The following is a 19,313-nucleotide window of genomic DNA, read 5'->3' as shown; positions in this document are numbered from 1 at the left end:
AGGGCAGCGGAGGCAAGTGAAGCAAAACACAATCATTATTTTATCCGGTTTAGCACATCGGACCACAGTGGACGCACACAAGTCCCCGCGGTTGGGTGGTGGCACGCACAGCCCGCACACAATTCCTCAGCCCAGAGTGGTTTACGCCAGCGCGGATACGGCGAGCAGCAGCGGGGCACACACCCACGCAGAGCTGCTGAGGCTGCCGTCGCTTTCGCGAAGAAGTGACGGTGCGCGGGTGGTCGTTGTAGTTGGCGCCTCCGTAGTCGTAGTGGTGGTGGTAGTTGGTGCTTTTGTCGTAGTAGTGGTTGTTGTTGTTGGCGCATTTTCCTTCTGACTCTGTGCCGGTACAGAAGCGGTCACGGAAATTGATGCCGCAGCTGGGTTAGCGGACCCACCTGACGACCCTGACCCATCGGACCCAACTGGTTTCGCTTTTGGAATAGACTCCGAACCTTCTGTACCTGGACTCCCTGGCAGAGCGGGTTGCTGACTGTCCGGATTTCCGGTTTCCGGTAACGTGGCGGTCGGAACTGTTGAACCTGACGCCGTGGAAGCATTTTTTGGCCCTGCACCAACTTCTCCCGGTGGCTGAGGGAGCGCTGAAACGCTACCCTTACCTGGATCTCCACCAGTCGTTGTCGCGCCCACGGACGGGCAGCAGCACGCGGCAAGCACCAACAGGGCGCACAGCAGACGGCACGTCATCATCGTGAGTGTGGTCGTTCGGTGGTGTGGAGCTGATCTGCACAGTGAGGGACATGGAGAGCAACAGGGGAGACGAGAGGTGCGGCAGACACACACAGAGGGCAAACACACACATGAGGAAAGGGCAGCAGCCAGGCATGCACCGTACGCCGCACACCACGCACAGCACACACTCCAATCCACGGCAACAGGCACACACACACACAGCCCTGCCGCAACACCAACACACAGATGGAAGAGGGGGAAGCAAACAGGAGCGGCACAAAAGGCTCCACCGCATGTACATACGGCGAGAGCGGTCCGTCGTGTCGGCACCCCTCACGGAGGGAACGCACACACACAAGAAGGTGCAGCGCACACAGCAACACAAAAGCAAAGTAACCATGAAAAAGAATAGATCCCCGCACACCACGTGGATTGTTGGTCCACGGGAAGCGCAGCCACCACCGCAGCAGCAGCAGCACACGCAAAGTCAAGCGCAAGGAATGGAATAAAGCAGCCATTTATTTGTGTTTCTTTCTGGAGGGTGGAAGATGTCTGCATATGTTGCCATTGTTTTTGCGAAGGGTAAACCCTCATGCCTGCATCGTGTGTTGGGGTTCCTGCGGTGTGCACAACCGTTTCCTTCCCTTGTGAATTTTTATTGTGTTGGTGCAGCCAATAATTCAATTTGCGTTGTTCCTGCTTTTCGCTGGTAAAGTGCTGCAATAGATGTTTTTATTTCCTCCTTCGTTGCTGTGGCACCTGATTCCTCGCCGTTTATTGCGGTGGAAATGAGAATATGTGAGTGGACTCCCACGCACCAGAACGCACCTTCGCTCCTATTTATTGCTGCACAGAAGGGCATGCGTGTTTGGTGGTGCCTCGACCATATATTTTGTGGGCGTACATTCCCCTGCAGGCTGAGGGCGGGGCGACGCTCCGTCGCGGTGCACTTCCCTCGCATGCCGCCCACTCTGATTCATCATGTATCACCCCTCACATACTCCGTGGTGCCACACCGTCGATATTATTGCAGCCGCTGTGGTTCCGCGTATTTCACGCATTTCATTGTGCCACAATACATCCGCTCGTGTGGCTGCCGCATCCAAACAGCGGTGCCCAACACCGTGAGCGGCAGTCCACATCCCTGCATGTCCCAGCGCAGTGGTGCTTGACTTTCAGCCAGGCGCCAGACAACACGAGAGTATTGTGCCGGCAGTACAACACACGGAGCTGCAGCGAATGACTCGGGCGGCGACGCATCTATTTGTCGCAAGGCAGTGAAAAGGAGTCGGGCAAAATAATGCCGGCTGCATTCACGACACCATACCCACAGCCAAAGCATGCGACGTGATGTGTGTTTCGCTGGTGCTGTGAAATGCCTGCAGACGACGTCACTAGTGGAGGCACACCACCCATGATCAGCGGACAGACAATAATCGGCATGGGAGGCCACAAAAGGCAGCAACGACGTCAGCAGCAGCAGCTCTCTCTCTATCTGTTGCCTCCGAGAAGCAATTATTCCACCAGCCACAGCCGGCTGTGCCATCGTGACACTCCATGCACGTCGTGGCTGCGTCAACACATCCTGCTCCCTGCAGCGCCTCAAAAGATGCCTCACTCCGTCCACTAAGTGCATCGATGCGGGCCGTGCCTCGGCTGTTCATGAGGACCACAGCGATGTGAGGGTCACCGAGTCGCAGCATGTTTGTTGTGACGTTGTTGCATGGCACCTGCACACACACACGCAGCGCCTGCATCCTTCCCTTTTGTGTTCGCCCTCCGCCGGAGTGGCCACACACACGGGCAGCAGCAAATTCATTTCACCCTCGACGATCCAAAATCAACACCGACATCCCTCGCCACGCAAAGATCTCAGTTGCCAGCACGGGCCTCCTGCCGCTCTGCCATCGACGCCGAAACACGGCACAGTGCACGCACTTATTCTCCTTGCGTGCAGTCAGCCGTTTGCTTCACACATTCTCCGACGGGCTGACGCCCACAAAAGCACGCCACAAAAGCCACTGTGATCGCACAGGCTCTTGCGATGAGCGTCTGTGTGTGCATGGATCCGCTGCTCACACGTGCTGGCAGGCAGCCTGCAGCCGCTGCCCTCGTGCCAGTTCATCGGCTCCAGCATGGGAAAGAGAAAATGGCCTATTCCCGATGCACTTATTCCCACCAGCAGCACCAACACGCTGGTCGCCAGCCGTCATTCCTCAGCACATCCAGGAATGCCGAAAAGTGACGTGGAACTGTCAGCCAGCAATGCCACAATCCCCGCACACATGTCGGCTCCACCAGAGAAGACACACAAACCACACACAACACCCCTCACATGTTTTCCGAACATCATTCCGACACACCGCGACACGCAAAACAGAAGTATTCGTCACTCCATGCACCTCCCCACACAATCAAATAGTCCATGCACCACGCACGGCAGCAGCTCACACCCGTCAAACAAGTGCTCCTCGGACCAGTGTTATCCGCGTGCTGCGGTGGGAAGTAAACAAAAGAGACGGGCCGCCAAACCCCAAAAGAGTGCAACGACCGACCGCAAGTCAACGGAACGCAGCCACTCAAAACAATTCAGTCCTAATGCCCTCAGCCTCCCACCTTCTCCCACAAAAGCCCCAAGAGACGCCAATCAGGCGCGCCGTCCAACAAAGTCGCTGTGCAACACCAGGAGGAATCGCAGTGCCTCCTGCTGCCATCCGGATCCGTTGTGGACGCCATGATGAGTAGAAACGCCCATTGGTGCTTCGAAACGACGCTGCACACCTGCGACGCATCATACGGTTTGAGACGCACGTGCCTCACCATCACCACAGACGCCCGCGCGCCGTCGGTACGCCCTACATCGTCAAGGAAGCAAAGGATACGTCAGGGTGGCAGCAAAGCACCCGCTGGCAATTCCCGTCGCAGGCATCATCACAAGCAGCTCCAGCAGCGCTGCAGACCGTGGGGTGACGTGGATCAACTGACGCATGGCGTATGTGGAAAAGAAAGGACGTTGTGGCTTTACAAGGATACGAGTGGCTGACACTTTTAGAAGGAGAAAGAAAACAATGTGAGAACACACAAAGAGGAATCAGGCGTCCGCAGTCAAAGCAAACCAGCAATCAAAAAAAGTAAGATGGGTGCACTCAACCACAACACAGGCAGAGAATAAAAAATACCAACAACAAAAAGCCGAAGCGTGGGGGCGTCCACCCAGCAGTGGGGACGCGCAGCAACAGGTGGGACGACCAGCGCACACACTCCCATTGCTCCCGTAAAGCCCAATAGGGAGAGAGAGAGGTCGCCCACTCAATGCAATAAAAACAAAACAGAAACAGTTACGGTGCTCCGCCCATGCAGCCAGGCAGGACGGCAGCGGTGCGTGTCGTGCAAAAGAAAGCACCAACGGGCCTGCATGGGTGTGCATGCATATATACAATGGGCACATTATTGTGTGTGCTTCGTGGAGTGAGGTGAGGGCGAGAGTCCATGCAAGGGGACACACACAGAGAGTGAAGGACGAGTGTGTGTGCGGGCGGTGCACGGCTCTCTCTCCCTCACTCTCACGCAGCCACCACCGCAGCAGCAGCCGCACACGCAACAACAAGAAGAAGCAAAGGAGGGGAGGTGGTGTGGGAGACCGCGGTGCTGCCGTCGCTGTCGCCAGGTGTCGTCGTATCATTTGTTGGAGCGGTGGTGAGTGGTATTGCTGTTTGTGGCAGTGCCTCAGTGGCTGTAAAAGCAGGACTCGTATTTTGAGGCTCGGGGTCTTTGTGTGCCTCTTTATGGTTGGGCTGCTGAGCATTATCAGCATCCTCACTCGCTACACTCTTTGTATCAGCACCGCCACTTGTAGAGATGGGTGGAGCTGTTGTTTCCACCAAGCTGCTGGCAGCTTCGTCCTTCACCGAATCCGATGTTGCTGTGCCCTCAGTGTTTTGATCTTCCGCGTCATCCTTTGAAGGGGTTTCTTGTCCCAAAAGGAGTTTTTGGGTTTCTGACGGTGACGTTTGGTGCATTTCCTCCACTGAAATTTGTAAGTCTTTTGCTGCTGGGGTTCCTCCTGCTGAACTTGCCGGTGGTGGTGGTCGTGGTGCTTTCTTGGAGTCTCTTTCTTCTTTTTCTCGAGTACGTGGGTCTGTTGCGCGTTCTTTTCCTGCGGGCACTATTATTAGTTCTGTTTTTGGCTGTTCTTGCGGAGCTGGTTGCAGTGTTGTTGGTTGTGTGTCGCTGGAAGGTCCTCCCGTCACTGCGGCCCTCTGCGTGTTCTCCTTTCCAGTTGCACCGCCATTAACAACTTGATTTCCTGCGGTGTGTGGCTTAACAGGGGAGTGGTCTTCTGCATTAGATGTTGACGCCTCTTGTCTATCCAAGTTGGGTTGTGCGGGTGCTGGAGGTTCTGCTGATTGTGACTTAACACTTTTTTCTGAGGAATCCATGCTCAGGGTGGCTGTCGTACCCTTGCCGCCCTGCAAAACATCCCAGTCAACGGGATTGGGGGGTGAAAGCGTACAGGCGGAAAAAGAAGCGGATACCATGGATTTAACACCACTTCCAGAAGAACTTCCACTCGGGCCAACACCACCAACGGCATTGTCAGCTTCACCACCTTGGCTGCCACCGGATAGTGGTGGGCCTTCTGGCAAATCCTGTAATTCTGGTGCTGATGGTTTTGGTGATGGTGGTGACTGCAAAGACAGCGCTTCATTCGACAACACTTGATTGCGTGTTACCGGAGATCCCACAGGCATCACTGCCAACTTGTTGTCTAGCCCCACAGTTCCACCGCGAGGGGATGAGTTTATTTGCCCCAAATCCGTCCCCTCCAAACGATCCCCCTCGCTCTCCCCATTAGGCTCAGAAGCAACCAAACCATTGTCAGCTCCACCACTTGGGCCAGCACCAGTACCAACAACCGTGCCGCCACCAGAGCCAGAAGGCGAAGCCTGCGTTGTCTCATCACAGCCACCGCCGCCGGCACCGCACCACAGCACGCAGAGGGCACACACCAGCAGCACACGGCCAGTCATCATCATCGCCATCACTCCTGTCACTTGCCTGCAGCCTTCAGCACAAACTAACTCCCCGTCAACGCAGAGCGGAAGCAAAAGGAGAGACACGGCCGCTACACCACGCACAGCCACCGCACAGTCACAAATGGCAGCAGCCCAGCAGCGGCAGCGCACACACACCATGAGGCAGTTGAAAGCAGTGAAAGGGCAAAAACACACAACGCCCCGCAGCAAGCAAACAGAAAAACACACAAAACAATTAGAAACAAAACACAGGTAAACAAACAGCAATGAAGTAAAAATGTAAACACACACAAAACAAAGGGCTGCACAGTATGGCTCCAGCGCGCACGCACCCATCCTCAAATGCGACTCCACGCAATCAGTTGTGTGCGTGCCATGCACATGAGTGTGTCCGGGGTGCGTTCAACGTGACGGATGCGGGGAGCGGCAAGGAGCACACAGCAGGGCAGCGGAGGCAAGTGAAGCAAAACACAATCATTATTTTATCCTGTTTAGCACATCGGACCACAGTGGACGCACACAAGTCCCCGCGGTTGAATGCCGGCACGCACAGCCCGCACACAATTCTTCAGCCCAGAGTGGTGTACGCCAGCGCGGATACGGCGAGCAGCAGCGGGGCACACACCCACGCAGAGCTGCTGAGGCTGCCGTCGCTTTCGCGAAGAAGTGACGGTGCGCGGGTGGTCGTTGTAGTTGGCGCCTCCGTAGTCGTAGTGGTGGTGGTAGTTGGTGCTTTTGTCGTAGTAGTGGTTGTTGTTGTTGGCGCATTTTCCTTCTGACCTTGTGCCGGTACAGAAGCGGTCACGGAAATTGATGCTGCAGCTGGGTTAGCGGACCCACCTGACGACCCTGACCCATCGGACCCAACTGGTTTCGCTTTTGGAATAGACTCCGTACCTTCGGTATTTGAGTTCCCTGCCGGAGCGGATTCCTCACCGTCCGGATTTCCGGTATCGGTCCTCGTTTCCGATGCTTGTCCTTTACCTTCCGGACTTTGGGGTCCCGGTAACGTAACGTTCATACCTGTCGAACTTGTCTCCGTCGAAGTACTTTGCGACTTTGACCCACCGGGTCCTGCGCCACTTGTTCCCTGTGGCAAAGCAGGCGATGAATTTGGGCCACGCTTATCTTGATCTCCACCAGTCGCTGTCACGCACAAGGACGGGCAGCAGCACAGGGTGAGCACCAACAGGGCGCACAGCAGACGGCACGTCGTCATCGTGAGTGTGGTCGTTCGGTGGTGTGGAGCTGATCTGCACAGTGAGGGACATGGAGAGCAACAGGGGAGACGAGAGGTGCGGCAGACACACACAGAGGGCAAACACACACATGAGGAGAGGGCAGCAGCCAGGCATGCACCGTACGCCGCACACCACGCACAGCACACACTCCAATCCACGGCAGCAGGCACACACACACACACAGCCCTGCCGCAACACCAACACACAGATGGAGGAGGGAGAAGCAAACAGGAGCGGCACACAAGGCTCCACCGCATGCACATACGGCGAGAGCGGTCCGTCGTGTCGGCACCCCTCACGGAGGGTGCGCACACACGAGAATAGGTGCAGCGCACACAGCAACACAACAGTAAAGTAACCATGAAAAAGAATAGATCCCCGCACACCACGTGGATTGTTGGTCCACGGGAAGCGCAGCCACCACCGCAGCAGCAGCAGCACACGCAAAGTCAGGCGCAAGGAATGGAATAAAGCAGCCATTTATTTGTGTTTCTTTCTGGAGGGTGGAAGATGTCTGCATATGTTGCTATTGTTTTTGCGGAGGGTAAACCTTCATGCCTGCATCGTGTGTTGGGGTTCCTGCGGTGTGCACAACTGTTTCCTTCTCTTGTGAATTTTTATTGTGTTGGTGCAGCCAATAATTCAATTTGCGTTGTTCCTGCTTTTCGCTGGTAAAGTGCTGCAATAGATGTTTTTATTTCCTCATTCGTTGCTGTGGCACCTGATTCCTCGCCGTTTATTGCGGTGGAAATGAGAATATGTGAGTGGACTCCCACGCACCAGAACGCACCTTCGCTCCTATTTATTGCTGCACAGAAGGGCATGCGTGTTTGGTGGTGCCTCGACCATATATTTTGTGGGCGTACATTCCCCTGCAGGCTGAGGGCGGGGCGACGCTCCGTCGCGGTGCACTTCCCTCGCATGCCGCCCACTCTGATTCATCATGCATCACCCCTCACATACTCCGTGGTGCCACACCGTCGATATTATTGCAGCCGCTGTGGTTCCGCGTATTTCACGCATTCGATTGTGCCACAATACATCCGCTCGTGTGGCTGCCGCGTCCAAACAGCGGTGCCCAACACCGTGAGCGGCAGTCCACATCCCTGCATGTCCCAGCGCAGTGGTGCTTGGACTGTCAGCCAGGCGCCAGACAACACGAGAGTATTGTGCCGGCAGTACAGCACACGGAGCTGCAGTGAATGACTCGGGCGGCGACGCATCTATTTGTCGCAAGGCAGTGAAAAGGAGTCGGGCAAAATAATGCCGGCTGATTTCACGACACCACATCCACAGCCAAGGCATGCGACGTGATGTGTGTTTCGCTGGTGCTGTGGAATGCCTGCAGACGACGTCACTAGTGGAGGCACACCACCCATGATCAGCGGACAGACAATAATCGGCATGGGAGGCCACAAAAGGCAGCAACGACGTCAGCAGCAGCAGCTCTCCCTCTCTGTTGCCTCCGAGAAGCAAATATTCCACCAGCCACAGCCGGCTGTGCCATCGTGACACTCCATGCACGTCGTGGCTGCGTCAACACATCCTGCTCCCTGCTGCGCCTCAAAAGATGCCTCACTCCGTCCACGAAGTGCATCGATGCGGGCCGTGCCCGGGCTGTTCGTGAGGACCACAGCGATGTGAGGGTCACCGAGTCGCAGCATGTTTGTTGTGACGTTGTTGCATGGCACCTGCAGACACACGCAGCGCCTGCATCCCTCCCTTTTGTGTCGCCCTCCGCCGGAGTGGCCACACACACGGGCTGCAGCAAATTCATTTCACCCTCGACGATCCAAAATCAACACCGACATCCCTCGCCACGCAAAGATCTCAGTTGCCAGCACGGGCCTCCTGCCGCTCTGCCATCGACGCCGAAACACGGCACAGTGCACGCACTTATTCTCCTTGCGTGCAGTCAGCCGTTTGCTTCACACATTCTCCGACGGGCTGACGGCCACAAAAGCACACCACAAAAGCCACTGTGATCGCACAGGCTCTTGCGATGAGCGTCTGTGTGTGCATGGATCCGCTGCTCACACGTGCTGGCAGGCAGCCTGCAGCCGCTGCCCTCGTGCCAGTTCATCGGCTCCATCATGGGAAAGAGAAAATGGCCAGTTCCTCGTGTACTTATTCCCACCAGCAGCACCAACACGCTGGTCGCCAGCCGTCATTCCTCAGCACATCCAGGAATGCCGAAGAGTGACGTGGAACTGTCAGCCAGCAATGCCACAATCCCCGCACACATGTCGGCTCCACCAGAGAAGACACACAAACTACACACAACACCCCTCACATGTTTTCCGAACATCATTCCAACACACCGCGACACGCCAAACAGAAGTATTCGTCACTCCATGCACCTCCTCACGCAATCAAATAGTCCATGCACCACGCACGGCAGCAGCTCACACCCGTCTAAACAAGTGTTCCTCGGACCAGTGTTATCCGCGTGCTGCAGTGGGCTGCTCCGGCTGAGGCGAGCTACTGTCGGAAATATTGTTCGCGATCACTCACCCCAACGCGATCACTCACCCCAACGCGGCTGCGCAACCAGTGTTGGGCTCGACAGCACAGGCACGGGAGCCCGCAGACCACAGCCAGCACTCGCCCAGCGCCAACGTTGTCGAACGCAGTCGAGATGCCGGTCGCGACTGCGAGAGAGCGGCGACGGTGAGGGTGCAGCGCGGGACGCCGCCCCTGCAACGCCCACACTCCACGGCGATGCGCTCGCTCAGCCCTCGTGCCGTTTTGTCACGGACAGGCGTCACCACGTCGGAGACCGTGCGTCGTGGCGTTAATCGAGGCTGACGTCGGTGGCGTGCCAGCAGCGCTGACAGGCGGCGGTGGACCAGTCCCTTGCTCACCCCTAGCAGGACAGAGAGCAGCGGGAGGGGCCGACAATTCTCCGTGCGGCATGCGTTCTTCCCGTGTCTGCGGATGCGAGTAGTGTCCCCCGTTTCCCAGGAACTTCGCAGGCTGCCGTCAGCAAGGGAGGTGCCACTCATCGTTCTGAGCGAGCAGCGGGCTGCGGGTACAAGATGGCGCAGCAACGCATTCAATACACCGCCGGGGCCAGGGGCCAAGACAAGCGAAGAGTCGCGAAAGGACAATTCAAGCGCATACAGCGTGAAGGGCCAAACCATATCCCGGCCACCAGGGGGCACGCAAGCACGAAGCGTGCAGACAGCAGTGAGGATCGCAGCAAGTGGGATTCAGACGATGCGACGGACGAGCGGGTTTCACTGCTGCCGGATTTCGTCGGCGCTTACCAGCGCTACACGTGTCGTCTGCGTGCCGTATGTGACGCACAGAGGCAAAAGCTACTGCGAGGCGGGACGTTGAGCGGAGCCCGAGCCCCATAGCAGCACTCCGGATGACCGTTCCCTCACCGACGCCGGCCAAACTCGCAACATTAATGGCGCAAGGAGCAGACATGATGGCCATCCGGGAGACCTGGAAGTCGGCGGAGCAGATCGCCAGCATGCATACTGGAGAGTGTGTGCCCCACGCACAATCACGTATCCGCAAGGAATGTGTTGCAGCGGTGCTGGTGCGGAAAAACCTCCGCTCCAAGCGTATGCCCCTCATCACTCCTCAACGTGATTCCAGCCTCGACGTGGTGGTGGTCCAATTCGCGCTGGGCCAGAACCGTGATCTTATTGTGGCGAGCACCTATATGAGACCACCGCCGCAACCGACACAACCCCTAGGCGGTTGCTGAGCTGCCTCTCGGTCTCGTCGCCGCTCATTCCGTGTGGAGATTTCAACGTGCGTCGCCCACGGTGGGAGACCTTCCTGGAGACCCCTCCAAGCAACTCCGCTGTAGAATTTTATACAACCGCGCACGGATGCAGGACACACCTTTGTTAACACCCCTGGTGAAACAAAGCATGCTCGTGGTGCAAGAGAGAGATCCTGTATCAACCGGACATGGTCAAGGCATCTTACCGTGTCCGACTGGAGAGCCAATGTGCCGCCGCTCAGTGACCACTATGTGTTGACATTCACGCTGCATCAGGCATTTAAGGATACCATGCCCTCGGCACCCACTTCGGTACGTCGAGTTTTCTACAGCTGGTGGAAGTCCAAGTGGGAGTCCTTCGCCAACGACCTCGACGCACAACTTCCAGCATGCGACCATAAAAAGCAATCAACCGGCATTAAGGCTTTTACGAGAGCACTTGCAGTTTCACTTCGACGGCATTGACCCCGCGGCATGCACAAGGATGATCCCAAGCTCCGGGGCGACACCCTTGCGAAGGCAGAGCGGATTGCTACCGACAGCAAGGCCCGCTGTCTGCAGTTACCGACGCCCGACCGTGAAACAGAGACGCAACGGGCAAGGAGCCAATTCTTCCTCCTACTCCGTGAGCGCTCGCGCAGCAAACATCGGCGTCGCATCAGCAAGTTAAACCCAGGCAAACCACTCGCCTAAAAAATACATTCCGGACGTAAAAAGACATCAATTCCGTCTCCCACAACGGCGTTGATGTACGATGGCCGCAAGAATAATTTCAGGACAGCGAGGAGAGCAGCGGATGCGCTCAATCTTGGATTCCTCCCCACCTCGCAAGGCGATTGGGTTTTCCAACGGGAAAAAACGGAGAAAACAAGTCCTTGTGTATTTCTTCTCCCTCCCCTTCTTAGGCCGCAGAACAACAACGAGTCGGCCGCCTCATCTTCGATAGGTTCCTTCTCTCCCCTCTCTCTGGATGCCTCTTTTAATCGTACGGAACCGCGTGCAGCGCTGCGCAGCACACCGTACGGCAAGGCCCCGGACCGGACGAAGTCTACAGCGGGGCGCTACCACATCTTTCGACGAATTGTCTCCGATTCCCTCTCCGCCGCATCAACCACAGCCGGACAGCCGGTACGATTCCGGTCCAGTGGCGACGAGCCACCATCGTCCCAGTCCTGAAACCCGGTAATTCGCCGGCGCTAACGGAGTCATATCGACCCATCAGCCTTCCCTCCATCGTGGGTAAGGTCGCTGAGAAAATGGCATTGAGGAGACCGCTTTGTCTGTAGACGCCTCGTCCCCACCAGCATGCATATCGTAGTATGCGTACCACGACGATGCAGCTGGCACACCTGATACACGAAGTGGAGCATAACAGAACCGATTACTTCCAAGCGAACCTTCCCAAGAAGAGCGGTGTTGGAAGCCAGCTCCACTGCAGACCCCATCGGGCTCCGTTGGTGCTGGTAGACTCCAGCAAGGCCTTTGAGCTCATTGCTCATCGAGTCCTCAGTCGCTTGCCGGCCAATATTCCGGGGGTGAACTGCCAAAGGTGGCTTGGAAAATTTCTGCGTGGTCGCTACGCGAAGACACGAGTTGGCCACAGACACGGCGATCGGTCTTCCACGCTGCGAGGAGCTCCTCAGGGGTCCGTATTGGGAACACATTTTTCTTCTCCCTTTACGCACACCCACTTCTCAACCTGCTGAACGGCTTCTCAGGCGTCACAGCAGACATGCACGCGGACGACCTCTCCATTGTAATCAACGGCCACTCTCGGGAAGACTCCATTCCTGCAGCCAACACGGTCCTCAAAAAACTGCACGCGCGGGGCCAGTAAAATGGCCTGGCCATCATCCCGTCAAAGTGCAAAGCCGCTTGGTTCACACTCTCCACGCACACGGAGTCAAACTATGATCGCAAAGGAAAGTGGTCCCTGGAAGTGACTGGATGTAAAATCCCAGTCATGACCATGGGGGCATCGCGAACTGCGAAGCTTCTTGGCATGGATCTCGATCCGCAACTGACGGTAAATGTGGCGGCCGCCTCGCAACGGATATCTTAGCCACGCCGCATTGCGCAAAAAGAGGCGGGGCCATCTCCACATGACCCACGCACGTTCATCATCGGATACGGCGCATCCAAATTGCGCTACGGCAGCGAGCTCATATGGGCAGTAGCGACGGATTCAGCGAAGAATGAGATGCAAGAGACGTACGCAGGTCTGGCACGCATTGTCAGCGGAGTTCCGAGCACTGTCGACCAGTAATCCGCACTCCTAGAAGCAAATATACCGCCGCTCCACGTCCTCTGCCTGCGTGCGGCTCTCCGTGTTTGATAACAAACGCACTTGTCAGATGGACTGGATGCGGAGATCAACGTCTGAGCCTTCGCCTCGCGCTGGTTTCCGCATCCCGCCGTTGTCTCGGCACGAGCCATATGCCTTCGTAGACGCATGCGCAAAGGGCTACGGCATCACCGAGGACTCACCACGCGAAGAGCGGTTCTTTCGTGGCTCCATTCCTCCCTGGTCTGCGGCCTCCGCTCACCGGGTCACCATCGCTGTGGAACTTCCGATAGACCACTCAATCACTGACGAAAAAGAACTGATAAGGGAAAAGCGCAGAGTCCGCGAAGAGGCTCTAGCGCTGCACAGCCGCCGCTCGTGGATACTCGCAACGGATGGCGATTTCGACGTTCCCACGCCAGCCTGCGTTGGCATACCGCCTTCATCCCTGCATTCCTCGCAGATAATAGAGAAAGTAAGTAACAACTGCGGCACACGCCCTTGAAGCTGCAGGACGGAATCCAGTGCGCTGCTCCTGACCCTGCAGTGGCTGATTATCCCTCGGATCCACCACAGAAGTAAAAACCCCGCTTGTGGCGACACAAAGCCAGTCTCTCCTAGCGGCCCTCAACAAGGACCGGATCTGGCAGCGTCTCTTGACACTGATGCGTGCCGGCCGGTCCGTGCACCGGCAGTTTTGTTACGGACATTGTGGAGTGCATGCTAATGAGCCTGCGGCTCAGCATGCGACGCAGACCATGGCAACCGGACAACACACGGAACATGGAATCGCGCCCATATGGCACACGGACCCGCTGACATGCTTTACTACCCAGCCCAGCAACAAGTGGCGTCGTACCATTCGCCAAGCCACTCACCGCTACTCGTTCTGTGGTGCCAGGAAGCGGTCTCCGCCACTGCAGGATCAGCCAACCTCCACAGGCACGCCAGTTGACGCGCAGGAAACCTTTCGCCATCTGCTTCTAGAATGCCCAGGCACCTCCGCTGCGCGCCAACGGCGGGGCATTCAGGAAGATCCACGCAACAAAAAGTTCTCTCAGTGGCAGTCGCTTCATAGCAGGAAGCTTTTTCCGCTGCTCAACCGCCTCCTCGGCACCAGGATGGCATTGTATAGCGAGACGCGCCGGTAAGAGTGGGAAAAAATAATAATGAGCATTCTCGCCACCATCGGGTCGTGGCGCACCTTGCGATCTCGCTGGTGACCCTCCTGCTCCACTGCTGCTTTGCGCAACAAGTCATCGCAGTCATTTTCGTGGTTTGGTCGGCCTCGTGTTGCGCTCCGGGTTCTCCTCCTTCATCGTCTTGCGGTGTCTCCTTTGCCGTCCCTGGCACCTGTGACTGTCCCGTGACGGTTTTTTCCGAAGCCTCACTTCCCTGGGAGGTCCTCCCGCCACCAGCGTGCCCTCCGCCCAAAGACTCCGGTCCATTTGCACGCATCTGAGCGGCAGGGGCGCTGCCAGTGCCGGACGGATTGCAATTTTTACTTCGCAGTGGGTCGCTGCAGGATTGATCCTGCCTCGTCAGAGCAGTGAGTGGTCCTGCGGGGGTGGGATTAGGGCTCTCACCCGCCGTGTTTTCTCCACCCTCCTCGTCTTCCTGATTGCTGCCAACCTCAGAGTTCACGTTCCCCTTTCGTCCAGAGCCACCGGCCACGGTCCTCCTTCCGCAGCCATCACAGCCCGCGCGTGCTCAGCAGTCACCGCGCCATCACCAGCGGGCCGCACACACACACCGTCGCAGCAGCCATAGAAAACACGCACGAGCTGTTGCACATCACTGCAGGAGCCAACAGGACGCAGAGCACACGGCCAGTCATCATCACAAACAGTGGAGTCGCCCAACGCTGTGAAGCCGCCTGCAAGAACACAGAAAACAAAAGGAGAGACACGGCCGCTACACCACGCACAGCCACCGCACAGTCACAAATGGCAGCAGCCCAGCAGCGGCAGCGCACACACACCATGAGGCAGTTGAAAGCAGTGAAAGGGCAAAAACACACAACGCCCCGCAGCAAGCAAACAGAAAAACACACAAAACAATTAGAAACAAAACACAGGTAAACGAACAGCAATGAAGTTAAAATGTAAACACACAAAACAAAGGACTGCACAGCATGGCTCCAGCACGCACGCACCCATCCTCAAATGCGACTCCACGCAATCAGTTGTGTGCGTGCCATGCACATGAGTCTGTCTGGGGTGCGTTCAACGTGACGGATGCGGGGAGCGGCAAGGAGCACACAGCAGGGCAGCGGAGGCAAGTGAAGCAAAACACAATCATTATTTTATCCGGTTTAGCACATCGGACCACAGTGGACGCACACAAGTCCCCGCGGTTGAGTGCTGGCACGCACAGCCCGCACACAATTCTTCAGCCCAGAGTGGTGTACGCCAGCGCGGATACGGCGAGCAGCAGCGGGGCACACACCCACGCAGGGCTGCTGAGGCTGCCGTCGCTTTCGCGAAGAAGTGACGGTGCGCGAGTGGTCGTTGTAGTCGTAGTGGTGGTGGTAGTTGATGCCTCTTGCGCAGTGGCCGTCGTGCTTGTTGTTGTTGGCGCATTTGCCTTTTGAATTTGTTGGACTGGGTTAGCGGATCCACTTGGTTGCTGTTCTGTAATACGCCCCGGAGATGTTGAATCGGGACTCGTTGACGTAGCCGATCCCGTGCCTGTCTCTTGTACGGTATCGGTCGTCGTGCCTGAATTCGGTTCCTTACCGTCCGGCTTGTTTGACCCTACCGCCTCTTTTTCACCCGGATTTTGTGCAGTACCGTTCCCGGAACTTAATCCTTGTGACGTTTTGCTCCCACTTCCTGTTTGTTCTTTACTGGACGTAATTCGCGACCCTGACCCACCGGCCCCCGTAATTTGTGCCTGTTCCTGTACCGTTCTGGCCGGGTCTGCTGCCAATCGCAAACCAGACATACCATGTGACTGTTCCGCATCGTTCCCCAGACTCGCTGGCGTACCGGCCCCCTGACCCTTTGACCCTACCGTGACGGTCGGACCCGGAATCCCTGACGGAGCGTGTCCCTTACCAGCTGCCGGATCTGATTGTTGTGATGTGAGGTTCCCACGTGATGTCTGTCCAGTACTGGACCCACTTAACGACCCTGCCCCATCGGGTCCTGGAACACCTGCTCCCTGTGACTGAGGGGACGTTGAAACGTTGGCCGCTTTTTGATCGCCACTACTCGCTGTCGCGCCCACGGACGGGCAGCAGCACAGGGCAAGCACCAACAGGGCGCACAGCAGACGGCACGTCGTCATCGTGAGTGTGGTCGTTCAGTGGTGTGGAGCTGATCTGCACAGTGAGGGACATGGAGAGCAACAGGGGAGACGAGAGGTGCGGCAGACACACACAGAGGGCAAACACACACATGAGGAGAGGGCAGCAGCCAGGCATGCACCGTACGCCGCACACCACGCACAGCACACACTCCAATCCACGGCAACAGGCACACACACACACAGCCCTGCCGCAACACCAACACACAGATGGAGGAGGGAGAAGCAAACAGGAGCGGCACACAAGGCTCCACCGCATGCACATACGGCGAGAGCGGTCCGTCGTGTCGGCACCCCTCACGGAGGGTGCGCACACACGAGAATAGGTGCAGCGCACACAGCAACACAACAGCAAAGTAGCCATGAAAAAGAATAGATCCCCGCACACCACGTGGATTGTTGGTCCACGGGAAGCGCAGCCACCACCGCAGCAGCAGCAGCACACGCGCAACAAAAAGAAGAAGAGGCAAAAGAGGGGAGGTGGTGTGGAAGACCGCGGTGCTGCCGTCACTGTCGTCAGACGTTGTGTTCATTTTATTAGTGGTGTCGTTGGTACTGTTGTGAACCCCCCACTTTCGTCTGCCGCGGTGCCCGTGCCGTCGGATGCGCTCTGAAGTTATGACTTCGTATCATTCTCTTCGTCGTCTGTGGAGGCGGCGGGTTCAACTCTCCCGGAGCTGCTCCCAACGTCAAAGACCCCCGTCCTGCCCGTATTGGCGTAAGGCTGTACGGCTGGAATAACTGCGGGCTACTGTCACTCTCCCGAGTATTCAGCGCATCACTGCTGGCGGTGCGCTCGGTTGCTTTCAAATCTTTTTTACGTGCTGTTGGAGTATCAGTGGAATCGTCACCCTGTCTGTTTGCAGGCGTCATTGCAGCAGCAGTGGGGCCAGTTGGAGTGCCCGATGATGTGGACTGCGTGACGGGAGCCTCACGGGATGCGATCCGCGTGCCGCCCAAATCGGCCTCGCCCTTTTCATCCGCTGCACTGCGGGGGTTATGCCCTTCGCTGGTGCGGCTTCATCCGGCCCTTGAGGAGACGTTATTTCCGAGTCCGGCTCCAGCGGTGGTGGCAAAGACGGTTCTTCCATCGACGACTCGGGGATGCGTGTTTCGGACAGTTCCCCCGTTACCGCTGCCGCATTATTGTCCCGCTCCCCACTTCTACCCTGAGAGGATGAGTTTTTTCGCCTAGGATTCTTCTCCCCTAAACGATGTCCATCCCTTTGGCCTCAGTGGCACAACCCAACACACCAGAGCCGTCCTCAGTATTCTCCCACCACCATTACTAACAACCGTGCCGCCACCAGAGCCAGAAAGTAAAGCCTGCGGTGTGTCATCACAGCCACCGCACAGTCAAAAATGGCAGCAGCCCAGCAGCGGCAGCGCACACACACCATGAGGCAGTTGAAAGCAGTGAAAGGGCAAAAACACACAACGCCCCGCAAAACAGAAATATAAAAAACAACCGAGGTTTAGATTCCAGCGGGACTCCCCAAAAAAATAAATAAAATTCTTTCGGCAGGACTTTTATTTCATGTGCCAAGCAGCACAAAACGACCATGTGCTTCTGTATGTTCATAATGCCTGCAGCAATAAAAAGAAAAAAGAAAACCACGTTATTGTTCCACCAGCCCACACAACATCCCTCACATTTCACGCGGCATCCGGCCTGCTCCTCCACTCATTATTTTGTGCAGTCCGTGGGACGCACAGCAATGAGGCCGGCACCGCGTGTGGGCAACAAAACAGCAAACAGAAAGAGGGGAATCACGTCACTCATGACGGTGTGCAGGAAAGAACTATTAAATAAAGGAACAGCAAGGATACTTATCATTCCAGGAAAACAACAAAAAACAGCAGTAAGATGTAAATATTAAAAAAAATCACGCAGGGAACGCGGCACATGTTCTCCGTGAGAATTCGCAATTCCACACTCTTTGGCTCACAAGACTGCCACAATCCCACACAATACAATAAAAAGCAGCAACGCCCAATACACGCAAACACGCGCAGTGCTGGAAACAGTTAACTCTCGCAGTGTCAATTTCGCGTCGCAGCGCTGGGCAAAGCAGTCGTGCAGACCCACACCGCTCCCGGAATACTGCGTGGTGAGTTTTTGTAGTAGGGGTTTGCTTTCGTGTCCAGAGGCATGGCGTTGAGTCAATCCGCCCGCATCACCCTCAGCAACAAATCCACTGCCCGCAGCGCCATTTTCTGAAGAAAGGAGTTTTGTGTCCAGTGGCGCTGCGCTCACTCACCTCGTCCGTGTTATCCGCGGCAACGTGTTCCCTGCCGCCACAAGTGACAGACGTGATCCCGGATGCATTCGACGCCACTAATATTCTCGGACCGTTGGCGAAGGAAGGCCTCTTCTTGGAAGCATTCGGGACCATCACTTCGCTCGGATTGGTGGCAAACTCAGGCCTCGTCTCGGACGTGTTGGTCGCCGTGTTGGATGCGGGACTCCGATCGACGGTGTTGGGTCCGTCAGCCGCCGCAGACCGTCGCCAATCCTCGTTCTGACGTGACGGCTCAGCATTAACTTGCGGCGCAGTTGTCCCACCAGATTTTGTGTCTTCCTTCTCTTCACGGGGTGGCGGCAACTGAGAGATGCCCGTCTGGTCAGCATCGCTGCTCCGTGCAGGCGGATGGATGGTTCCATCGGGGGGAAATTGACGCCACCACAATTCATAAGGGCCGGCGTACTTATGTGTCGTCACATTCATCGTGAAGGCAACGGTGGCCCCTTCCTCTTTCCTTGCACAGCTGGCAGCACAGCTGCTACACGTGTACACCGCATTGACCACATGGCACACAGCACCCAGATCACCATTACTGCCATGCATGCGCACATCAAAGCCACTGAACGTATAATTCTCATACTGAGCCTCGGCACTGGCACCAGAACAATTCCTCCACGCCCACACACACGCGACAGCTCAGGCTGCCGTCACTCGGAGCACACGACAAATCCACCGGCACAACCACCGCATCCGCAGCACCAG

The 19,313-nt window shown here is 56.6% G+C and overlaps 6 protein-coding genes across 6 annotated transcripts, besides 6 other annotated features; all 6 read right to left on the bottom strand.

The window, feature by feature from the left end:
* Nucleotides 1-19,313: part of a sequence feature (areas not merged during assembly with more than two copies in the genome that could not be assigned to a particular haplotype) that runs on past the window's edge.
* Tc00.1047053508501.110 (mucin TcMUCII, putative) lies at nt 142-711 on the bottom strand (the record flags this gene model as incomplete). Its single annotated transcript, XM_813049.1, has 1 exon — nt 142-711. The coding sequence occupies one exon, from the start codon at nt 709-711 to the stop codon at nt 142-144; it is 570 nt and encodes a 189-aa protein (XP_818142.1).
* Nucleotides 239-320: a microsatellite.
* Nucleotides 1,718-2,329, bottom strand: Tc00.1047053508501.90 (uncharacterized protein; the record flags this gene model as incomplete). The annotated part of the gene is made up of 1 exon (XM_813048.1): nt 1,718-2,329. One exon carries the CDS (start codon nt 2,327-2,329, stop codon nt 1,718-1,720), a length of 612 nt encoding a protein of 203 aa, XP_818141.1.
* Nucleotides 4,257-5,735, bottom strand: Tc00.1047053508501.80 (mucin-associated surface protein (MASP), putative; the record flags this gene model as incomplete). The annotated part of the gene is made up of 1 exon (XM_813047.1): nt 4,257-5,735. One exon carries the CDS (start codon nt 5,733-5,735, stop codon nt 4,257-4,259), a length of 1,479 nt encoding a protein of 492 aa, XP_818140.1.
* Nucleotides 5,935-6,028: a microsatellite.
* Nucleotides 6,298-6,948, bottom strand: Tc00.1047053508501.70 (mucin TcMUCII, putative; the record flags this gene model as incomplete). Its single annotated transcript, XM_813046.1, has 1 exon — nt 6,298-6,948. The coding sequence occupies one exon, from the start codon at nt 6,946-6,948 to the stop codon at nt 6,298-6,300; it is 651 nt and encodes a 216-aa protein (XP_818139.1).
* Nucleotides 6,410-6,491: a microsatellite.
* Nucleotides 9,458-10,104: a mobile genetic element.
* Nucleotides 10,215-14,160: a mobile genetic element.
* Nucleotides 15,388-16,287, bottom strand: Tc00.1047053508501.40 (mucin TcMUCII, putative; the record flags this gene model as incomplete). The annotated part of the gene is made up of 1 exon (XM_813045.1): nt 15,388-16,287. The coding sequence occupies one exon, from the start codon at nt 16,285-16,287 to the stop codon at nt 15,388-15,390; it is 900 nt and encodes a 299-aa protein (XP_818138.1).
* Tc00.1047053508501.10 (uncharacterized protein) lies at nt 18,489-19,154 on the bottom strand (the record flags this gene model as incomplete). The annotated part of the gene is made up of 1 exon (XM_813044.1): nt 18,489-19,154. One exon carries the CDS (start codon nt 19,152-19,154, stop codon nt 18,489-18,491), a length of 666 nt encoding a protein of 221 aa, XP_818137.1.

Source organism: Trypanosoma cruzi, genomic scaffold (assembly GCF_000209065.1).
Source record: "Trypanosoma cruzi strain CL Brener 1047053516879 genomic scaffold, whole genome shotgun sequence".
NCBI classification, from domain to species: Eukaryota; Euglenozoa; class Kinetoplastea; order Trypanosomatida; family Trypanosomatidae; genus Trypanosoma; species Trypanosoma cruzi.
Note: the sequence above shows the minus strand (reverse complement) of the source record. Positions and strands in the feature narration are given on the sequence as shown.